At 46.4% G+C, this 19,431-nt stretch overlaps 1 protein-coding gene across 3 annotated transcripts in view; it reads right to left on the bottom strand.

The window, feature by feature from the left end:
- OGDH (oxoglutarate dehydrogenase) overlaps positions 1-19,431 on the bottom strand; it is a 1,050,082-nt gene that overhangs the window by 851,027 nt on the left and 179,624 nt on the right. For all 3 annotated transcript variants that reach the window (XM_069618964.1, XM_069618966.1, XM_069618965.1), the window contains exon 3: positions 11,834-12,022. In XM_069618964.1, the coding sequence (XP_069475065.1) occupies positions 11,834-12,022 (189 nt within the window). The remainder of the gene's footprint in view (positions 1-11,833; positions 12,023-19,431) is intronic.

Raw genomic sequence — 19,431 nt, 5'->3', positions numbered from 1 at the left:
CACGCGCCTGTGCAATGAGAACATTATACAACCCATAGAGAGTTCTGAATGGCTCGCCCCCATCGTCCTTGTAAAGAAACCCGACAATTCCATACGCATGTGCGTTGACCTAAGAGACCTAAACAAAAACATATGGGTTGATAGACATCCACTTCCCAATATAACAGAACTTCTTTCAACCATGGAACCAGCAAGTTTTTTTAGCACCTTAGACCTCTCCTCGGCATACCACCAAATTGCCCTAGATGACAATTCGAAGGCCCTCACTTCTTTTGTCACACCCTTGGGAGCCTATATGTTCAACAGAAAGCCGTTCGGGCTTGCTTCGGCCGCGGCGGTGTTCCAGAGACTCATGTCACATCTCTTTGGAGGTCTTGATGGAGTACGATGCTTTCAAGACGACATTCTTATATCAGCCAGAACCGAGGAAGATCACGATGCCAAACTGATGGGCGTGCTACGGATAATCCAAAGAAGTGGACTCACCCTCAAGTTAGAGAAATGCAACATAAAGTGCAATCAAGTCTCCTATCTTGGCCACTCCATTGATGCCAGAGGCATCCGTCCCAAGAAAAAACTACTAGACACAATATTGAGTTTGGCTGAACCCACCAATAAAGACCAGTTGAAAAGTTTTTTAGGAATGACGGAATACTACTCCAAATTCGTCAGTAACTATGCTAATAAGACAGAAAACATGAGGAAACCCATGAAGAAAAGTAGCAGATTTCAATGGTCCTTAGATTGCAAAAACGAATTTGAGAGTCTCAAGTCTGACATCAACCAAGCTCCAGCTTTAAGCATGTTTGATTACAAGGCTAAAACAATAGTGTCAATGGATGCCAGTAAGATCGGCCTTGGTGCGATACTAGAACAACAACAGAAGGGCAACATTGTGACCATCGCATTCGCATCAAGAGTGCTCAGGGATGCGGAGTTGAATTATTCCACCATTGAGAGAGAAGCTTTGGCTGTCAAGTGGGCCTTACAACACTTCAGAAATTTAATTTGGGGTCTACCCATTCTCTTAAAAACTGATCACAAACCTCTTGTCAACATCCTACAATCCAAAACGCCACACCTAATATCCCCTAGAATAAGACGCTGGTTCCTGGATGTGATGCAATACAATCTTCAGGTTCTCTACAATCCGGGCCCACTAAACCAAGTAGCAGATTGCCTCTCCAGACTAACCACCATTCAAGACAAACCAGACACTGAAAATGAAGTTCAAGACGAAGACATCATAGCCACCATCCATTCTACCATTCCCTCCAATGAGTGAACACGCATCACCAAAGCCGACACGGAGCAACAAGAAATCAGAAGAGCTGTAATGAACGACTGGGAAGATATCGGACAAGAGTTGGCAAAATTCACTCCATTCAAAGATGAAATATCCATTAACGACAACCATATCTTGAGAGGTAACAGAATAATTCCAGCCATAGCACTCAGAAAGAAACTACTTGAACTAGCCCATGAAGGACACCTGGGAAGGAGTCTCACAAAGAAGAGGATAAGGGCTAACTATTGGTGGCCCAACATGTGGAAAGAAGCAGAAGAAACAGTAAAAAACTGCAGTGCCTGCGCTTCCAGCGACAAATCGAAAACCTTAAGAAAAACACCACTTCAGCCGGTAGAAATCCCCAAACAGGTATGGTCAAAACTGGCCATAGACGACATGGGCCCTTTTGAAAATCTGGAAGCTGAAAAAAATATTCATCATCGTGATCGTGGACTACACTTCCAAATGGACCGAATGGGGTGTGGTAGAAACCAGTGCAACCACGAAAAAAGTCATTGACTTCTTAACAGAAATATTCAACAGGGAAGGTGACCCCAGAGACATAGTGTCAGACAATGGGTCCCAGTTCACCTCGTTGGAATTCCGCGAATTCCTTGCAAAGAAATGCATCAACCACATCACTCTACCACCCTATGTCCAACAGATTGGTGGAAAGAATGAACAGACTAATAAAAAGTGTCATCCAACTAGCCACAGCCAATGGCATGCCATGGAGAGAAACCCTCAAGGAGGCCCTGCTCGCATATAGAACGCCGCCGCATTCCACCACCAACTCAGAACCTTTCACCTTGATGCGTGGAAGAACAGCAACCAACAGAGACCAGCATGGATTTTCTTAGATACTGGCGAAGCAAGAATAAACACAGAACAGAAGATGGACATGGAACAAATACATAGAAATATAAAAGAGAAACAAAGGAAGTACAAAAATTACTATGACCACAAAAATGGAACAAGACAATTGACACTACAGGAAGGTGACTGGGTCTGTGTCAGAGAACCCAAGAAAATACTCAAGGGCGAATCGAAATTCAGATCCCCACAAAGAGTCAAGCACTGCCACAGAAAGTCTGCCACTTTAGAGGATGGAAAGAGATGGTCCCACGACGATCTCGTGAAAATAACGAATGACAACCACAGACCTAGCACTTCCAAAAACAACCACATTGATACTAGGTCAAGAGAAGATGTGAAAAGAACTACCAACGGACCCAGTACGTCCACAGACTCACACGTTGGCACAAGCTGGCACAACGAACACCGTCCCAACGATGAGAGATCCTCAGCCAGAAGCCTGTCGAGAAGGAACCGGATCATCCAGAACTTCAAGAATGATTTTGTTTATTATTGATCAACATCTGTTCACCCCTTCCACCCTGCATTTCCTCTCCCAGTTTCTCCCCCCCTTCTCTCCTTCCTCATGTTTTTCTGTTTCCATAGATAAGGAGATGTTATATATCTTATGTTAATTTCCCATGCGTTCCGTTCCACCAGAACGGAGAACGTTTGTCCTTTCGTTCCACTACGGAACGCATTGTTCATTCCCTCCCGACTGCCCCAGCCTCCGGGGGCCGTTAAATAAAGCTCCCACCCACCTCAACCTCCGTTAGCATCTGAGAGATAGCTCAGTGCGCTGTTGTAGCTCCGCTGAATTTGGCTTACAGAAAACTATGGTGCAATTCCTGGTGGTCGCGATACCATCAGGTTCCCTTAATGTACGACGTGCCGGCACTCGGTTGTAGCTCCACTGCAATTTAGAATTTGCTTGCGGGTAAAATACGGCGCGATTCCTAGCGGTCGCCGTACCACCAGGATGCTTTAAGTTTACACATCGATTGGTTTCTTTACTCTTGCCTAAATGCAGGGTCGGGACCCGGAAGGCAGGCTGTTGTCTGATCCCTGGCGGTCGCCATACTGGCGTATTAGCAGAAGCTATTGCACGATAGTGTTTGACATGCCCGACGGTCGCCGTGCACCGTGGCATGCATCAATCTCGGATCTTCATTTGTGATCGGAGGGGCATTAATCTTTTTTCTGCATCCATCTTTTTTGCATGGCTGCGCAGGAAATGCCCTGAATTGGCGGTTCTTGTGCTTGAGGCTGTTGCTGCAGGGGCATTTTAGATGCGTGCCTCAAACGTTTCTGTGCAGCATGATGGCAACAATTCTTCAGTGCCGAGGATAGGCAACTGTTTAGGCGGCAACGACCTTTGCAGGAATTTCTGGGGACCGTATCGAGGCGAGTTTTGGCCGACAACAGTGTAACAAAAAATGGCTCAAAATGGCGGTTGTTTTGGGTGCGAAATAGGAGGTGCTTGGCTTCATAGAATGTTGCATTAAAAAAAGCTAGTTAATATGGCATGGTTCAGGGCTTGGGAAGTGCAACGAGGTGGATGAATGCTTGGAGGTCGTGCTCATGGCGACACGAAGGATATATTTTCAAAAGGGGTACTTTTAAAAGTATGATTTACTAACATTCAGCAAGACATCCATTATAATATAGAAAATACATTTAGTAGCCAGACGTTCTAGTGGCTAGTAGAAGGGCCACTTCCCCTTGGTCCGCATGACCACAGTTGCATCCTGGTCACGGAAAGACAGGGGGGGCGGGGGGGGTGTTTGCCCATATTCCGCAGCCGTTCTAAGAAAGAAACGGGGTTGTATATCGCACACGTTCTTAGGGAGAGGAAGGATCTGCTGGCAGGATGGTAGAAAGGTTGGGCCCATCACGACTTGGGTTAATTTTATTTATTTACTATGCATTTTTTAAAGGTGCTTATACAGCAAGTAAATTGTGTTCAGAGCACCCACTGGGTAGCTGGGAGGGAACACAGGAATTAAATCAGATACAACATTGAAAGATAGAGGCGGCCCTACTAGGACTTTGCGAGCATCACAACGTGCCAGTGCAGAAAGAGCGGTTGTAAATTGTAAATGGAGATTTTGAAATTACATGGAGGGGGGTTCCATTTCGAAGGATGTTCAAAAGTTACAAAGAGGTTTCAGTATGTATAGGAGCGAGTTTCTTTCTATTGGTTTGTGATGAAAATGGATGGCAAATGAATGCTCAAGGTAAACAGCCACTGGGAGGAACGCTCTTGCCCAATTTCATAGCGTTGTGGTAGTAAAGGCACAATTTCAGTTAAGTGTACAGGTAGCACGGGAAAAGCAATCGTGCGGTTGCGTGGCCCACTGTTTTTAGCAATGGCGCACCTCGGCATTGCTTGCAGTACAACAGCACCTTTAAATATAAACAGATAGAGCCAGTACGCTAAACTCTAGTGGCATTGATCTGTGCTTGACCCACAGGTTTCGATCCCAGCAAGGCCTACTTCCAAATGAGTACCAATTTGATTGGGTAGTAATAGTAATGCAAGTAAATATGCCCTATGTAAGGCACTGTACTCCAGTGCTATTAATAAAACATGTTTAATCATTTACTATTGGGTATGTATAAGGTGAATAGACAAAAAGGTTGCTAGATAAGGTTTAGGAGTCCTAACTGGGTGGGCATAAGAATGCTTTATTACTTGACTGTCGAATAACGGATTGTTTAATGTGTCAAACACAGGTAAAGTGTATCTTGATAGGATAAAGGATCATTTGGCAGGTCGGTTGTTAGGGAGATTTATCACTATTGTCCTTCATCCCCTCTCCTAGTGAGACTGCCAGCACCTTTTGCTGGACTACTGGACCTTTTTCTTTTAATCCTCAATGAGTGGAGCCTTGTGCCACTAATTCATTCTCATGGCCTCTGTCTTTTGGAACTCCATTCTCTGTATTCTACCTGTACTATGGAGTCTGTCTGCTCCATAGTTCTTAAAAGGCATTTGTGTTTTACTACTGCAGCACAGGGCTCCTTAGGGGCAGTGTTGCTGGGGATCCTTATGATCCTCCTTTAAGATTCCTTTTCTACATCCTTAATTAACTACAGTTCTTAAGGATAGATAGATGCTTAGCATCTCTCTCAAAACTCAATAGACGGAGGGTGGCACACCCCACCTTCAGTGGCGTGCCTTCTCTCTGCTCCTGTGACCTTTTAGTCACATAGACCATCACCTAGTTATGGCTGGTGGTCGTGGACGTGTTCTGCCAATTATTGTTTATTTTTTATACCACAGGCTATGTCCATAGCCTCGTTAGTGCACAATAAGGGGCACCCCTTATTTTTTTGCCATTACTAGCTTGGTTGTTCTTTGTTAGCCCTTCTACCACCATTCTGGGAGGGGGAGGTCTGTGTGTGTTTGCCTTTTGCGGGAACCAGTAGGTATCCTTGCCTTGATTCCAGAGTGTCTGGGCAGGCAGGAAGTGGGGAGGAGTCTTCCACCCCCCCCGTGCTTTGTCTACCACAGTGCCCGAATAGGACCAGCTCCCATAGGGGGCCTGGCTGTCCTGAGGCCTGGCTGTCCTGATTGGACAGCCAAACGCCCCTTTCTGTAAAATACAGAGAGAGATTGGAGAGGAGTGTGTGCTGGAACTTTATATAAAGGTGAGGCTTCTGTAGTATAAAGCAAGTCGACCACTGGAAACAGCAGTAACCGAAGGAGACAACGACCAGAGACACCTGCAGACACTTTGCAAGACCGTGAAGCGACCACTGCTGTCCCGACACCATTTTCAATGCGACCGAGGAGCTCCGAAGAAGACTCCTTTTCTTTGGCAGATGGGCACAGCCAGTCCCAAGACAAACTTTGAAACAAGCCATCTCCTGAGGTCCTAGGAGTTTCCAGAGCTGCAGAACCCAAATACAAGGAGTCCTGCTGCCCATTTCGAGTGCATAGTTGTGGAAAGGCCGAATCCACCCAAACCTGTGCTGAGCCCATAAGGACACTCCATAGATCCGATCCAACTCACCTAGACTCCATCACCAGAGTATGGGACTGCAGGAAACAAAGACAATGACCAGGCGATCTGTGTCCGTTGTTGGTGCTGCTGAAAAGATGCCAAAATTCGTGCCACAGGCCCCCTCCCACCCTCTTGACTGCTGCTGGAAGGCACTGTCCATTGCCCTGCCTTTCATAACCAGAGCAAGCAATACGGAGGTCGGGTCCAGACCTGCCACATCACAGAGGAGCCAACATGAACACTTTCTTCAGACTCAAGGTAATGGGGGGAAAAAAGGTATTGCTTACAGTATCCAGTTAAAATGTCGAAATAATAATTTCGAATGACAAAAATGTTGAAATTATACCTAAAAAAAAAGAAGAAATCGAATGTCTTATTTTTTAAGTTTTGTGAGTTTAAAAAAAGGGTTAAAGAAAGGGGTTTGTGGAGAACCCCCCCATTTAAAAAAAAGAAATACATTAAAAAAAACGAATTCGAATGTCTTTTTAAAATTTTTTTTTTTTTGGTATAATTTTTTCGGTATTTTGGCATTCGAAATTATTTAATTCGAAATAGTCACTATAAACCATTGCTTAGCAGATTCCGAGAAATCGCTCCAGAGCATTGGAGTGCACCTAGAGGTGTCCAGGGCAACCCTCCCTTACCTCTGACCCAAGCTGCTCCTTGTGTCCCCTTTAAGAGTCAATTTTTCGGTCTCTTTTGCTACTTCAATAACTTTAGACACTGAAATAAATCTGCAGGAACTCCTCTTTATTTGCTGTTTGTCAAGACTTCAAGCCCTCTCCAAACAGCCTTTAGCTAGGGTTGCGTTTTTGGACAAAGACTTGCCAGTCTCTAGAATCTTGACCTAAGCTCATGTTGCACTAAATACTTATTTTCCTCCCTTTAAGTGACTTTTCTATATGTGTTTGCAGAATAAATACATTACTGTACAACGTGTTGAAAACTGCATGAGTGCTGATAATACGATAACCTTGTCTTTTCCCTTACTAACGTTGCTACAATTGTAACTGCAAACAAACCAGAAAGTGCCCTTGAAGTGTATTATCTACTATTCCTAAGTGTTCTACTGTTACTGTCTGAAGTATTTAAAGTGATTCTTGTGTAAATATAATAAATACATATCTTTCTTATAAATATACACGCAAGTGCTTCTTTGCTGTGCCTGTCTAACTAAGATTCGGAGTACTTACCTAGAGCTCTCATATTCCTCTTAAGACAAGCTTGATTGCTCTGCCACACTACCAAGGTCCTGAGCTAGTACAGACTGATACTAAGAGAGGGTGGGGGGGCGGGAGGGGGTGGGGGGGCTGGTTCTACAAACCACTGGGATATAGCCCACTAAAATCTTACTTACCGGTCACGGTACAAGTGAGGATTTGGACGTTGGTGGTGAGGTGCCTATAGAGGACTCAGTTAAAGGAGGTTTCTATGGGGCACTCAAGAGGAAAGAAATGTCTGATTATTTTAACAACCCTAAAGATAAAAGTGAAATTCGCCCCCTTCCTTCCCCCTGCAATTTTGCGCCGTCACTTGCACAATCATAATAAAAAAAGGCCTAGGAAGATCGGTTGCCTGGTTTTTCCCCACCTTCACTTTCCCTTTGGGTATTGTCGCATTTAGGAGCACTTCCATTTAGGGATTTTATGAATATCATATCATGCAAGGGATGCTGCTGAGGGAACAGGGCAGGGAATAGCAGGAGTTTTGCCCCATATCAAGTTGGGGCAACAGACTTTACACACCACAGTTGCATTAAGTACATCTGACAAATGGACTCTCAAATAGAGCAACCAATGGGGTATGGTTTAAAGGTAAATGCATGGGATGCGCAGGTAAGTGCACTCTAGTATGTGTGCTAGCCCTGCATTGAGGGCTTGACCTATTGGCAGTGCTGCATCAGAGGAACTGCCACACAAGGAAGGCGTTCGGGCCCCCTGAATTTAAACAGGTATGATAGGTTTTCATGCTTTTCAGTTTTCCTGCACCCACACATTCCCAGGCTGGTTGCCCCAGCGCTGTAAATTTAGATCTTCCAGCAGAAAGATCGGGGATGGGGTGCGAAGGGTCCGAGGCGGGCTAACACCCCAAAAAACACCAAGGTAATGGAAGGAGAATGCAACCTGGCCCGCCCCCCGGCCTCTATATATATCCTGGGTAACATTTTGCTGACCAATGCTAGCAGTAATTGATACGTTTTCTGTTTATGGTGGTCGCCAGACCTTCAGCATGGCAACACAAGGTTGCCATTTAGAACACCCCTCCCACTCCATCAAAGAGCTGGTCAGGTGGTAGGAACAAAAGGATAATGGAAATGAAAATTACTGGCCCATCAGAGGGTCCATCACTGATGGGGCCAACTGGGGGGGGGTTGTTCTGATACTATAGGGGGGGTCAATATCAAAAGACTAATGTTTATGTGTAGTCATAGCAAAAAAGATATCCGAGGACGACAAGGACCGACTCAGGAGCATGGCCATGAGCACTGCAGACGTTGCCAGAATTGTGTAAGGTGTGGGATACTTCCACGAGGTACAGGCTCAGTGGTAAGACTGGATGGATAGCTTGAGTGCACTGACAATTTACCATTATAGTGTTAATGTACAATTAGGAGTCCAAAAGGTGGTATGCATGTACATTGTTGCCAGAAGATTAACAAGCCTTCACTAGTACATAGTACTATGGATACCTGGGCCACTTGAAGGATATTATGGCATTTTCAGTGCCAGGACAGTTTTTTTCTAAAGGCCAACTAAGGGCTTAGTAAATACATCACAGGGATGGTACAAACCCCCACTCTTAAGATAACGATGTACCACCTGTAGATTTGGTATAATAGAGCAGCCAGGTTTATTTTAGGAGGGAGATAGGGCCTCATGAGGGTACAAAACTTGTAATGCAAAGGTGCAACAAAAACACTTACAACCAGAAGAAATAAAGGTTTATTATGAGTGCAGTCAGGCAAATGTAGCCTGGGGTGTGTGGGGGCAAGTGCATTATCACAGAGCAATAAAAGTATATAAAAACACAACAGTGCTTGAAGATACAGACCTAGACATGCTCACCCCTCCCCCGTCAGCATATCTGCAGTTCTAGCGAAGTGAGACCATGCCAAACACATGTAGTAGAGGAACACCTATCCAGGCGGAGTGAACACGCCTGCCACTTCCAAATTCCAAACAGCTCGCACCACAAGGTAAGAGGGATTCCCGGGTCCACCCGTTTTTTATTACAAGTTAAGATTGGGCAGATAGTTAAGTGCAATGGTAATTATTGGCAAAATATGGTATTCGCCCAGGGTCAAGGCCCTGGAGTGGAAGGTGTACACTTGTTCTCGCTATCAATGACATTACTGAGGGCACACTATGGGAATATTTTAAGCACACCAATGCAGATCTCCTTTAGAGATTGGTAAGTCTGAAAGGACAGCTAGAACAGGTTATCGTCTGGTTTCAATAGCTGGGATAGCTCTGGGGGTTGAGCGCTCAATACAGCAATTTGAGTTTGGGAACTGCACGCTGCGGGTCACTATGCGGCCATGTTCGACTGAGCCCCTCAATTTTCTGAAGCAGATAAAGCAGTAAAAACTACGTTGGTATGGTAATAGTAGGTGAATATGTGCTATGTGCAAAACTGTCAGAAATGTGGTATGCCTGGGCGCTCTGCTACGCTGGAGCACAACCACTACTGACTGGTGTCGCCCGGGCCATGGGCACTGCAGAACAGCCCAGATGTTTGTTAAGTGTGGGATACAGCCACAGGTAACAGACTCAGCAATAAGATTGATAGTAATCCAAATATTTCAGAGAAAGCTTACGATTAGATGAAATACAGTTAGGCCGAGTAAGGCCTTGGTGAAGTACTTTGCATGCAGTCATTGGAATATTAAATTAAACAAGACAACCCTGGAAGGTACAGTCCAAAAGCATAAAATACTTGTTATGACCAAACAATTGGAATGGATGTGTTAATGAGAGACATGCAGTGTAGATGCAAGTAGATAAGTTCTGTAAGTTCTTGGGGGCATTGGCTGTGGCGAGGGGGCCACCCCCAAAGCGTGCAGAGTTACAGGGCTATCCTATCCGGGGAGGGATTTGACACTGCGGTTTTGGCTGTGGGCGGTTTCCCCGATGGCCGCACTAGAGCCAAATTCGTACGACGGTCACTGATTCCCTTATGGACAGTTGAGGCTCCTTGTCAACGAGATTCAGTGGTCCTGGAAAATTACTCTGTCAGTTGATAATCAGAAGCAGATGTCTGCTATTCTGCAAAACCGGAATTGACAAGCGTCACCCGGGACAATAAGGACCATTGTTAGCTCAGGTAAACCCTAAAGCTCCCCTTAGAAGGCTAAGGAGATTGCTTCACTTAGGGCTGGGTCCACCCCCAAATTGGGTATGACTTCAATAAAAGTGATCTTGTGTTTCCAAATTCTATACAAACTGTGATCATTACGAATAATGTAACCATTGCATCTGGGTCTTGGACCCTGGGGGAGAGGAGTGGTGCCATAGAAGGGAATGGTCCCGCTAAGTCCCAAGTGCGCTTTCAGCGTTTTTCAAACAATAAGTTACTTGATGACTATCCAGTGGGAGAGGTATAGTAGGACAGTAGTATACAAATTGTCTCATAATTCCATTCACATTTGGTCATTTCTAGAACAATTGCAAATGCTCTAAAGAAAAAAAAATATAACATTCCCATAACCTCCATGAAATCAACATAAATTGTACAAAGAAAAAAAAGGCACTGTGCTGAGGTTTAGTCAACATTGCAGCCCAGGAATCGCAGTGAAAATTCATTTTAGATGCAACTTCTATCAGATTTAAAATATACAGAAAAGGCTGCAAAAACGAACGTAGATGTCCCCAACTCACAACATGTATTTACACAGAATAATAAAACACACAGTGGAGAAATAAAATAAGGTGGAAGGCTCAGGAAAAAAAAAAAAAGGAAAAGGTCCGACCAGAAGGCACTTGTTGAAGTTGAGTACCATTGTGAAGTTCAGTTCTACGTCGTCCTCCGCTGCATTAGGCCCACCTTCAGAAAGTTACCCCTTTTCAAAACTTTGAAACAAGGATTCTAATTTTGATAAACCCACCGTTAGACAGAGGGCGATTGGAAAGTGGTGACCGATGCCTGCAACAATGGAGTAATACTTGAAAACATTAGTGTGAAGAATAGATTGATGCACATTTAGACTTCACTGCAATGCTTAACTTCACAGGTGGAAGATTTACAGAGTAATAGCTCACACTGACTTGGCAAGCTTCCATCTTTAAAACGCAATACTACCTGGTCAACCTTGAAGCATTGCGTCTTTGAATGAAGACAACTGAAAGAGTGAGTAACGTAAACCATGGAAATCTTCTATAAGATGACAATGTCATTAATTAATGTTGAAGTCTATTTTGGTAATTTACCTACAAAGATTGCAATACTGTATCAGACTGCAGTTGCTACTCGATTGGAGGCAAGAGTCACTGATTCGTAAAGAGCTTCTGCATTTGAGCCATGGAGGTGGACAATTGATTGAATCACACCTGCCAGCTCTGCACATGCATGTGGATGAACAGGGTAGCAAAAGGATTCCCTTGATGCAGTGGACCCAATCCCACCCGATGGCTATGGGGACAAAAAGGCTCATCAAATGTGCATAAAAATAACAGTCTAATACCTGATAGGCACGGATGAGAGACTGCACGGCCAAGTGGTCCTCCACAAGCTTCTCCACGTTGGGCTGGGTTTGCATTAGGCTTTGTGCTTGTGTCAGTGCAGACAGATCAGTACTGAGTGGTGGAGGGCTTTGGTAGGCGGTCCCAGGAGGGGCTCCTGCATTGGCATTGCGGAAGAAAATATCCCATGACTGGAAAAAGAAGACAGCAGTACATTAATTGCAACGGAGGCCAAACCAATGTACCAAGAACACCATACCCGAAACACAAAGAATGGCTACTAATCACGTAAACAATTCTTTTGTGGTCATTTTAATTCGGAGACCTGAACAATTGGTGACAGTTTAAACATAAAAAGTAATCAAACCACAAATTATCAATAAAAATGTAGAACGAAAAAAAGTGAAATACAACATACTGCTCTTTAAGCATTGCTTAAAACCTCTAATATTGTGGAGGTGCTCTAAGTGGGAGATTCTTTTCAGGAGTCCCACCACAATAATTTAACAGTTCAAAATTCCAGCTTCAAGATACAAAAAATAAGAAACGTCATTCCCAGAGACCTCACCAGGTTAATTATTCATTTAAAAAAAATCCCTTTCAATGTGAGCACTGCACCGGCAATAAATGAGTTTTCACTCAACCAGACTCTTTTATAAAAGACATACTACATCATTTTCAGATGTCTCAGGGGGACTGCACAAGCAAAGTATTTTGAAAGTTTTCTTTAAACCTTACATGTGCTTATACAAAGATGGACTAGACCCCTGTGAAGTCACACATTATGAAAGAAAAAAACAAGATGTAATGCAATTGCCATAAAACCTGGTTTTGTATGTAATGCTCATTTTAGGCACATTTGCGTTTCTTCAATGCATCATGGAATTTAGAAATGCGTTAAGAAAGCAATTGCCTCAAAAGGCATCAATTATATATTTTAAAAAAAAAGGAACCTACTATAAACCGCTTAAAAACGATTGGAAAATTAAGAAAACCAGGGACAGGGGTTTCATTGCAGATCTTTCACAATCATTTTTTCTGTCATTTTATGCACATGCTGTAAGGGTTGTTCACTAGTTGTGGGTGATGTGTATTGTATTTGGTTATTTATATAGCGCTCTTTCGCCACTTGTGTGGCCTCAATGAGCTTTTTCCTCGGTTGAACGCCCTTGGTGACCGTAGTCGATGTGGTTTGAAATTCTAGGGAGTTTAGCTTAGGAGATGCATTTGTGCATGTTGCAGTTCTAGGACTTGGGTGGCTGACACCCAAGTGTGTCAGCCACCCACTTGGCTGACACACAAGTGGTGGTCGTCATCCAGTGATCAATGTCAGAGGCACGATGACAGGTCCGGGCTGGCAGAGCCTTCAGAGTTTGGGATTTTGAGGATGATCTGGGTATCGTCTGCATAGTTGTAGCTCGTACGAGCAGATGATGGCGGGAATGGGTTGTGTGTAGAAATTGAAGATTAACGGTGACGTGGACGCTCCTCGGGGGACACCTTTACAAACTGGATGTGATATGTATGTGAACAGGTCGAGATGCATGATTTGCGACCGGTTAGAGATAAAGGAGGAGATCCACGAAAGAGCTGTGCTTGTAATTCCTAGTTTTTGTAGTCTAATAGAATTGAGTGATCGATCGTATAAAAGGCTGCGGAAAGGTCTAACAGGATGAGGACCGCGCAGATGTCTGCTTCGGCTGGTTTTTTTAGGTTGTCCCAGATGGAGACTAGGGAGGATTCTGTTCTCCTTAGTGGTCTGAAACCTGATTGCTCTGGGTCTAGGAGGTTGTTGGCTTCGGCAAATTGGCTAAACTGTGTGTAAGCAGCGTGGTCAATCAGTTTTGCGATGAAACACATATTGGAGATAGATCGGTAGTTTTGGGGGAGGAGTAGGACAAGGATCGGTTATTTGAGAATGGGTTTGGTGTAGGATGTTTTTAGGACTTTCGGGAAGGATCCTGATGTGAGTGAGCGATTCAGGATTGTGTGTGCGACATTAGCTGTACAGGTGGAGGTTAGTATTTCTTTGAGCATTGAGGGTGGGCACGGGTCTTCTGGGGAGCCTGATGGGCGGCTGACTGCTACAAGCGAGAGGAATTCTTGGTGTGTGATTGTGGAGAAAGTGTCGAAGGAATAATAAGATTGGGGGGAGGTGGGGGAGTTTGTGCGGGTGATTGGGCGGTGGCAGTAGGATTTTTAGTTTGGCTATTATGGAGCTTTGTCTTTCGTTTGCGGCATTGTAGAAATAGAGCGAGAGGGTGTCGCATAAGCCTTGAGAGCGTGGAATGGACAGGCAAGAGCATGAGGGGGGGTTTTAATTCTGCTATGATTTTATGTCGTTTCTTACTATGGTTGCAAGCATTATGGATTTGGTTCCCATTGAATGATTTCTTGCCTTTTCTGATCTGTAAATTCTGGTTGTTCGCGCTAGGGCGGTTTTGTTTTGGGCTGAAGGATCTGCTCTCCAGGTCTGTTCCAGACGGTGCTTGAGAGTTTTGAGAGGTTTGAGATTGGGGGTGAACCACTTCAGTGTTGGTCCAGATCTCTGCGCGGGGGTGAGGGGTTTGAGTCCATTGGTAAGCCAGAGGTCGAAGGAGTCTATTTCTGGGGATCCTTACACGAGGGAAGAGTGAGTTGAGGGAGTTGCAGAGAGAGAGAGTTCAAGATCTGGGGTGATTACCACTTTCCTCCATAGTGGGAAAGTGGAGGGTGCTGTTGGATGTGTGGGGTGTTGGCCGCTGTCCATAGTGTGGAGTGGTATGGTGAAACAGCGTGCCGAGTGATCCGTCCATGATCGGGGCTGGGTAGATAGGTTTGCGGTGCTGAATATTGCGTTGAGGGTGTGGCCCCTTGTGTGGGTGGGAGTGGAGGTGTTGTTTCAGATTGATTGGATCTAGGCTGTCTGAATGCCCTGGTCATAAGGATTGATGGGGAGTCGAACCATATAAGTCTCCTAGGATGGTGAGGGTTGGATGAAGGATGAGGTTGACAGGCAGTGCTTCACAGAATGTGTCTGAAGTTTGTTATAGACGGGGGTCTGTAGATGAGTAGGAAACTGAGGCGGATGGTGCGAGTTGGAGTTTTACCAGGAGGGATTCGTAGTCCGTGGTGCTGGTGGAGGTGCCCTTTGTTAATAGCTTGAATTGGTCTTTGTGTAATATTGCAAGCCCTCCTCCCCTTCGTGATATGTTCCGGACAGTGAGAATGTAACCAGGTGGGAAGGTCTTATGCGTGAGGGGTTCGTAGTCATCCGAGAAGCAGGTCTCAGTAATTAATAAGATGTCTGGGTTTTCTTCTGTGATGGGAGTTGTTTCTGGAAACTGACCTGGCGTTGATGAGGGTGCAAGACATTTGGTGGGATGCCTTTGTGGGTAGAGGGTGAGTAGGGATGCGGGGCCGAGCGGGGTCTAATGTGGGCACTGGGAGTGGGGGAGGATGAGGAGGTGGAGTGTGGGGGTGGGTGAGTAGTTGGGATGGGGGCCAGGCGACTGGCAATGGGGTGGTGGAGTGGGGGTATAGAGAGCGGGGTGGAAAAGAGCTAGGACTGGGTTGGGTGCGGGCGGGGGTTTTGCTCCTGTATTGAGGTGCATTGGTTGCGAACTGTGTCGGAGAATGGGTGATGCTAGTGGGGGGCATTAGGTGTCTGCGGTCTCTCCCTTTCCTTGCATTATGAGCTGTCATGGGTGTATGGGAGAGAGAGTGTGTGGTTCTCTGGTGGATGAAGTATTGGCTAGGGCTTATTTTGCTGCACAAAGGTTGGGGAAGTGTGAGTGGGAAGTGGTTGGTAGTTGATTGGGGGAATGTGTACGGCAGGTGTCATTGGTCGGTTGCTGGCGTGGTTTGAATATGATAGGCATGTTGGGTGTCTTGCTGCATCTCCATTGTGTTCCATGGGGGGGGGGGGTGCTCTCTAATCCGTCTTTCCATCTTGCAGCTCTCATTTGTGCCGAGCAGGATCTACGGGTGGGTGAGTAACAATTTGAGGTGGGTAGGCGTGGTGAGGGTGGGGAAAATGGGGGGGTGTAAGGCATGCAAGTTAAAGGTGCGCTGTGGGAGGGGGTGGACTGTGTGATGTTGGCGGTAGTGAAAGACTGCAGTGGGTCTCGTTGGGTCTGGTGGAGTGCCAGGGGGCTGCATTGTTGTGGCCCATTAGTGACATGGCACCTAGTTGGCTCTGTAGCGCGGTTGAGGCCTAAATTTCAGAATGCAGTTTGAGTGCAAGATACAGCCGAACTACCTTTGTGTATAAAGTTAGCAGCTAGATTTGAGTGTCCTGTATGGTGGGAGAGAGGCCTACACCTAACAGTGCAATTTGAGTACAAGATTAAAACAGTGAGATTTGAGTAAAAGGCTAGAAGAACAAGTTACTTTCTCACCTGGTAACGTTCTTTCGATGGGATGTTCCGCCGACATATTCCAAATCTATGACAGGTAATCACCACAGCTGGGCTGCTTCGGAAAATTTTCAGCATCTGCGTCCTGCGTTGATGACGTCGATATGCTGTCGGGGGCCTCCGTCGAGCCGACGTCACCGGATGTTATAAGTAGGACGCACGGCGCCCGTAGCCTCAGTTGTAGTTTCCCAGAATGTGTGGCACCAATCTTCAGCCAGTAGGACCACAGAAAGCCTTGCGGAAACATAAGCTGCAATCGCATAAGAAACTCTGTAGAGGGGCAGGCTGGGAGGGTACGGTGTGGAACACATTGTCGGAACATCCCATCGAAAGAACGTTACCAGGTAAGAAAGTAACTTGTTCTTCGAAGGGATTGGTTCCTCTGATGTATTCCACGTCTATGACAGTCTCCCAAAGCAGTACCAAAGTATGGAGGTGGGAAAGAATTTAGAATGCCCAATTAAATTGCAGAATAAAAGGACCGCCTTGCCAAAGACCAAATCTTGCCAATGGATAGAATCCAGGGAATAGTGTTTTACAAAAGTATGGACAGAGGCCCATGTGGCTGCTTCACAAAGGTTACGAATGGCAACACCCCTCTGCAGAGCAGTAGAGGCAGCAACACCCCTGATACAATGGGCACGTAAGCCTACCAAAGGGTCCTTACCCCGCAAAGTGGTAACATTCAGAAATCGTCAAGATAATCCATCTAGACAAAGTCTGCTTAGTAACAGCTTGTCCCAAACGCCTTCCAGCGTAACCAACAAAGAGCTGATCGTCCACTCTGACCCGGGACATGCGAGAGATGCAGAAATTTAAAGCTCTCCTAGGAACCAACCTATGGAGCCCCTCCTCTTCCTTACCAGGATGCAGAGGAGGATAGAACGCCGGAAGAATGACCTTCTGGCTTAAATGAAATTTCGACACAACTTTCGGAAGAGAAGGACGAACCCTGGAACACCGTGAAGGGTGGCTTAACAGAAAGTGCCTGCAACTCACTCTGCGAGCGGAAGTGACCGCAACTAAGAATACAGTTTTCAAAGTCAACAGTCTCAAAGTACAAGAATGTAAAGGCTCAAACGGAGCCCCCGTTACGAATTTTAGAACTAGGTTCAAATCCCAACAGGGCACCTGGAAAGGTGACGGTGAGAACACACTAGTGAGCCCTTTCAGAAACTGAGAAATCAAAGGAATTTTAAAATATGAACACTCCTCAGACGAGCGCTTTAATATGAACTGCACCGCCAGGTAACCTTTAATGGTACCCCCTTGCAGGCCCTTGTAGGCTAACAAAAGCAAAAAAGACAGAACCACAGGAATGGCACATGAAAAAGGATCCAGATTCTTAACCCCGCATCAGTCGCAGAACGTTCTCCAACGGCACAAGGACTTAGTTGCAGGCCGTCTGGCCGAAAGAAACACCTCCATCACGTCTTCAGGGAGGTCCCAATCCTTATACCTCAACCGTTCAGAAGCCAAGCATGAAGGTTGAGGGACTTGACCTCTGGATGGAGAACCTGCCCCCCTCCTGTGAGAGCAGATCATCTCGGTAGGGAAGACGGCGTGGAGAGCAGATGGACATGTCAAGAAGGTCCTGGTACCACGCTCTCCGGGCCCATGCCGGAGCAATGAGGATCATTCGGGAACCGAACCTCCGTAACCTCCGCAGCACTTGCGGAATGACGGGGACTGGAGGAAATGCGTATAGCAGTGGGAAGGACCACTCCACTATGAACACGTCCCCTAAGGCTCCTCTTGGAGGAAATTCCCACAAGCAGAATCTTTCGCACTTCCTCCGGTTGGCACTGGTGGCGAAGAGATCCACTTGTGGTGTCCCCCAAAGGGCGAAGATCTCCAGGAGAATCTCCTGAGCCAGCTCCCACTCGTGAGAGACCGTGGTCTGCCTGCTCAGAGCGTCTGCTGCTGCGTTTGTCTCCAGCCAGATGGACTGCCAAGATCGAACATTCCTGCTGGATGGCCCAGAACCAGAGCTGCATCGCCTCTCTGCACAGAGGGAGAGACCCTGCCCCCCCGCCCCCTTTTTGTTGAGGTAGTGCATGGCCACTGTATTGTCCGTCAGAATCAGGACATTCTTCCCCCGCACAGAAGGCAGAAAAGCCTTCAGGGCTAGCCTGACGGCCCTCAACTCCAATAGATTGATATGGAGTCTGGACTCTGATGGAGACCAAAGACCGTTGACTGTCAACTCGTTGGCATGAGCTCTCCATCCCGTGAGGGATGCGTCCGTCACGATCGTCACCTCCAGACAGGGTATCCAAAATGGAGCCCCCTTCATCAGATTGCCTTCAACGGCCCACCACAGAAGATCCTGGGTGACCGAGGGCGGCACCTGAACAGGATCCAACATCCTGCTGGATGACTGACCACTGCATCTTGAGAGCCTAATGCAGAGATCTCATCAGCAGCCTGGCCACTGGCATCAGGAGAATGCAGGATGCCATGAGGCTGAGCAACCTCAAGAACATTAACGCAGGGAGACTCTGGGCATGTTGAAACTTGTGCACCATCTGCAGAATGTGATGAGCCCTCACCTGGGGAGGGAAACGCGGCCCCAGGGATGTGTCGAGCACTGCTCCGATGTACTGGAGCCGCTGGGTAGGTGTCAAGTGGGACTTCTTTAAGTTAAAGGCAAAGCCCAGCCTGTGAAGGGAGTGGCAGGTGACTGACAGATGATCCAGGACTTGCTTGGGAGAGCGCGCCCTGAGCAACCAACCGTCCAGGTAGGGGTAGACTTGAATCCCCCTTTACTGAGATACGCCGCCGCCACCACCACCATGAGCTTGGTGAAGACCCTCGGGGCGGAGGTCAATCCGAACGGCAGGACCCGAAACTTAAAGTGCAAGCCGCCAACAGCGAACCTCAGGTACTTCTTGAGCTTGGGATGAATCGGCACATGAAAGTAAGCGTCCTTGAGGTCAAGAGACACCAACCAGTCCTGAAGTTGAAGGGCCTGGAGGACTTGAGAGAGAGTAACCATCTTGAACTTGTCCTTCCTGAGGAGCTTGTTCAAACCATGCAAGTCCATGATGGGTCTCAATCCCCTGTCTTTTTTCGGGATCAAAAAATATGGGGAATGCCATCCCTTGTTCCTCTCAGCTACAGGCACCAGTTCTATGGCGCCTTTCTCCAGCAGGGATTTGATTTACTGCGCAAGGAGCGCATCCGGACTCTTCAAAGAGATT

Source organism: Ambystoma mexicanum, chromosome 10 (genome assembly GCF_040938575.1).
Source record: "Ambystoma mexicanum isolate Mex_15411 chromosome 10, UKY_AmexF1_1, whole genome shotgun sequence".
In the NCBI taxonomy this organism is placed as follows: Eukaryota; Metazoa; Chordata; class Amphibia; order Caudata; family Ambystomatidae; genus Ambystoma; species Ambystoma mexicanum.
This window is presented reverse-complemented; position numbering and strand designations above follow the sequence as displayed.